The sequence below is a fragment of the Propithecus coquereli genome, unplaced genomic scaffold, assembly GCF_000956105.1.
Source record: "Propithecus coquereli isolate 6110/MARCELLA unplaced genomic scaffold, Pcoq_1.0 Scaffold100, whole genome shotgun sequence".
In the NCBI taxonomy this organism is placed as follows: Eukaryota; Metazoa; Chordata; class Mammalia; order Primates; family Indriidae; genus Propithecus; species Propithecus coquereli.
Window position 1 is genome coordinate 3,039,927 of NW_012133859.1, and position 3,069 is coordinate 3,042,995.

The 3,069-nt window shown below is 49.3% G+C and overlaps 1 protein-coding gene across 2 annotated transcripts in view; it reads left to right on the forward strand.

Annotated features, from left to right (window-relative positions):
- FBXL7 (F-box and leucine-rich repeat protein 7) overlaps nucleotides 1-2,793 on the forward strand; it is a 446,911-nt gene extending 444,118 nt beyond the window's left edge. Inside the window, exon 4 of one of the 2 annotated variants that reach the window (XM_012642693.1) lies at nucleotides 1,295-2,793. In XM_012642693.1, coding sequence (XP_012498147.1) covers nucleotides 1,295-2,031 — 737 coding nt within the window. In that variant the 3' untranslated portion in view covers nucleotides 2,032-2,793. The remainder of the gene's footprint in view (nucleotides 1-1,294) is intronic. The other variant, XM_012642698.1, reaches the window with a different exon arrangement.
- The last annotated feature ends 276 nt before the right edge of the window (nucleotides 2,794-3,069 follow it).

The window sequence follows — 3,069 nt, forward strand, 5'->3', positions numbered from 1 at the left end:
TCTATTAAATAGATTGTTCTAATAATTGGGTAAGAAAATCTTAATAAAAGCCCTTTGTAAACTTTATAGTTCAACACAAATGAAAGGCATAATAATTAACTATAAAATAGACAGCTGCTTTCAGTGTAGATATACTTCAGCCAGACTCAAAATCCTAAGGACATTTAAATGTTGCAAGTTGGATTGTTCCCATCTAGTTCTCCTACAGAAGACTCTTTCTCCCCTATAAATCATTCATTCGTTCAGCAGATACTTAGTGAGTACCAAGTATGAGAAATACAGCAGTGAACAACCCCTTTCCCAGGAACTTACATTCCTGAGTTGGGAGATAGCAAATAAACAAGTGCACCAGTAAATATATAATGCCACAAGGGATACAGAGTGCTGGAACTAATGGGGACTGAAGCAGGGCTGCTGGTTTATACAGCATGGTCAGGAAAGAATTGTGCAATAAACTGACATTGGCTTGAGACCTAAGAAAGTGGGGCCAGGCTCATGGGACTATCTGGGGAAGCCCAGGCCGGTGCTTAGACCCTGGGCCAGAGAGCACCTGAGGTGTCTGTGCAGGGACACTCAGGCCACTGGGGCTGGAGGAGTGAAGTGAGAGATCAGATTAGAGAGCACAGGGGTGCAGGTCCTTGGAAACCTCATTAGACCCTCTATTTTACGTGTGGAGTGAACGGGCTCCATTCCAAGGCTTTGTGCAGAGTGCCATGATTTGAGTTCCATTTGTCAGAACCTGTCTGGCAGAGAGGTCGAGGGGCTAGAGTAATAATCCAGATGACACAATTGTTCTTCCTTGACCAAAGAGGGTTGAACTGAATCTCCAGACAGTCACTTTGTTAGACTAATAACTACATATATTCCCATAGAGTTTTAAAAGTACGTTCATATCCATTATCTCATCACCTCCTCATTATGTCCCTAGTGTAGGCTTCAGCCATTCTCTCCCATATGGTAGAGTCTTGAGATGCAGAAAAGTTAAGCCTTCTGTCCAAGACCATATAAAGTAGACCTGAACCAGGTGTTACTCCCAACATAGTGTTCTTTCTGCCAAACCAAGGTCATGCCCAAGCTTTGTTGCTCATATCTCACTTCTTTGGACCAAGGAGCTACCAGATTATTGTAGGGCAAGAGCCAACATTTACCGAGCTGCCAAAACTTTCTAGGGCCAACACAGGGAGAGGTTAGGCAGAGACTGGGCTTGTGGGAGGGGCAGGAATCAGGAAGAGCATCCCGGGAGGTTCCCATGCTCACAGGTTGCTCTGAGCACATGTTCTGTCTCTTTGTGTAGGGTGCTCCAAAGTGACCTGCATCAGCTTGACCCGGGAGGCCTCCATTAAACTGTCCCCCTTGCATGGCAAACAGATTTCCATCCGCTACCTGGACATGACGGACTGCTTCGTGCTGGAGGACGAAGGGCTGCACACCATCGCGGCGCACTGCACGCAGCTGACCCACCTGTACCTGCGCCGCTGCGTGCGCCTCACCGACGAGGGCCTCCGCTACCTGGTCATCTACTGCACCTCCATCAAGGAGCTGAGCGTCAGCGACTGCCGCTTCGTCAGCGACTTCGGCCTGCGGGAGATCGCCAAGCTGGAGTCCCGCCTGCGGTACCTCAGCATCGCCCACTGCGGCCGGGTCACCGACGTGGGCATCCGCTACGTGGCCAAGTACTGCAGCAAGCTGCGCTACCTCAACGCGCGGGGCTGCGAGGGCATCACGGACCACGGCGTGGAGTACCTCGCCAAGAACTGCACGAAACTCAAGTCTCTGGACATAGGCAAATGCCCTTTGGTATCCGACACGGGCCTGGAGTGCCTGGCCCTGAACTGCTTCAACCTCAAGCGGCTCAGCCTCAAGTCCTGCGAGAGCATCACCGGCCAGGGCTTGCAGATCGTGGCCGCCAACTGCTTCGACCTCCAGATGCTCAATGTCCAGGACTGCGAGGTTTCCGTGGAGGCCCTGCGGTTTGTGAAACGCCACTGCAAGCGCTGCGTCATCGAGCACACCAACCCGGCCTTCTTCTGAAGGGACAGCTTTCGTCCGGCGTTGTTTTCATACAAACGTGAACGAAACAAAACGTTTTTTTTTTAAAAAAAAAAAAAAAAGCAGCATATGTACGCATCGACAGCCACTCATAACAGCTCTTTCCCCCAGGAAGATTCTTAGGAATCCGGCTTTTATTTTTCCTAATTTCTCATGGGCAACAGAGGTTAAAGAAATGAGGGGTGGGGGGAGGGTGGGAGACAAATTTCTGTTACAGCAAACAGATTTGTTTTTGGTCTGGTCATTTGTAGGCAATTTCTCTTCTCACAAAAGATGTACCTCAGCAGGCTGATTGCGGTGTCTTTAAAAAGGCATCTTACTCCCCATCCCACCTCAGCCCCTCCTCCTACAGCAGCAGCAACAGCAACAAGGCATCAGAACAATAATGCCCTCCTGATCTCCTCTTTAAACTGATTGGCCTAAATTACCTTCCTCAATCCCACATCCAAGCAAATTCTGGTTAAGTAAATCTCATAGCGCTTTGCACGTACAAGTGCTTCCCAAACCTTTTTATAAATCCTTTATGGCCAGCAGCATGGTGGAAGAAGAGACCTCGTTTTTCCCCAGCTTTGCCACTGACTAGCTGTGTGACCTTGGCCAAAGCACTTCACCTCTCTGGGCTGCAACTTCCAGCACTGAATCAGAGACCATCCAGCTCAAAGATTAGTTTCATTCTCATTTTAGAATTGAGGGAACAGAGATACTAATAAACAGAAGCACCTTGGCACCGAGCACACAGGCATCTACCTCTTCCAAGAGAATTGATTCTGTGCTGTCAGGCGATTCTGCAGAGCTAACGTCAGTGCACAGAGGGTCCTGTGTGTCCTTTGGCTCCCACCTAAGTATTACCCATGTCCCTGTGTGTTTTGGTGGGCGAGTCCTTTGCACATCCTCTCCTCCCCTGCTGGATGCTATGATTTCTTTGTACAAGTACTTTCTGCATTTCCCCCCTCCACTCTTAGTGAGGCACCAGAATCCATAATCACAGCAGAGCCCAGATCCCCCGGTCCAATTGCTTTG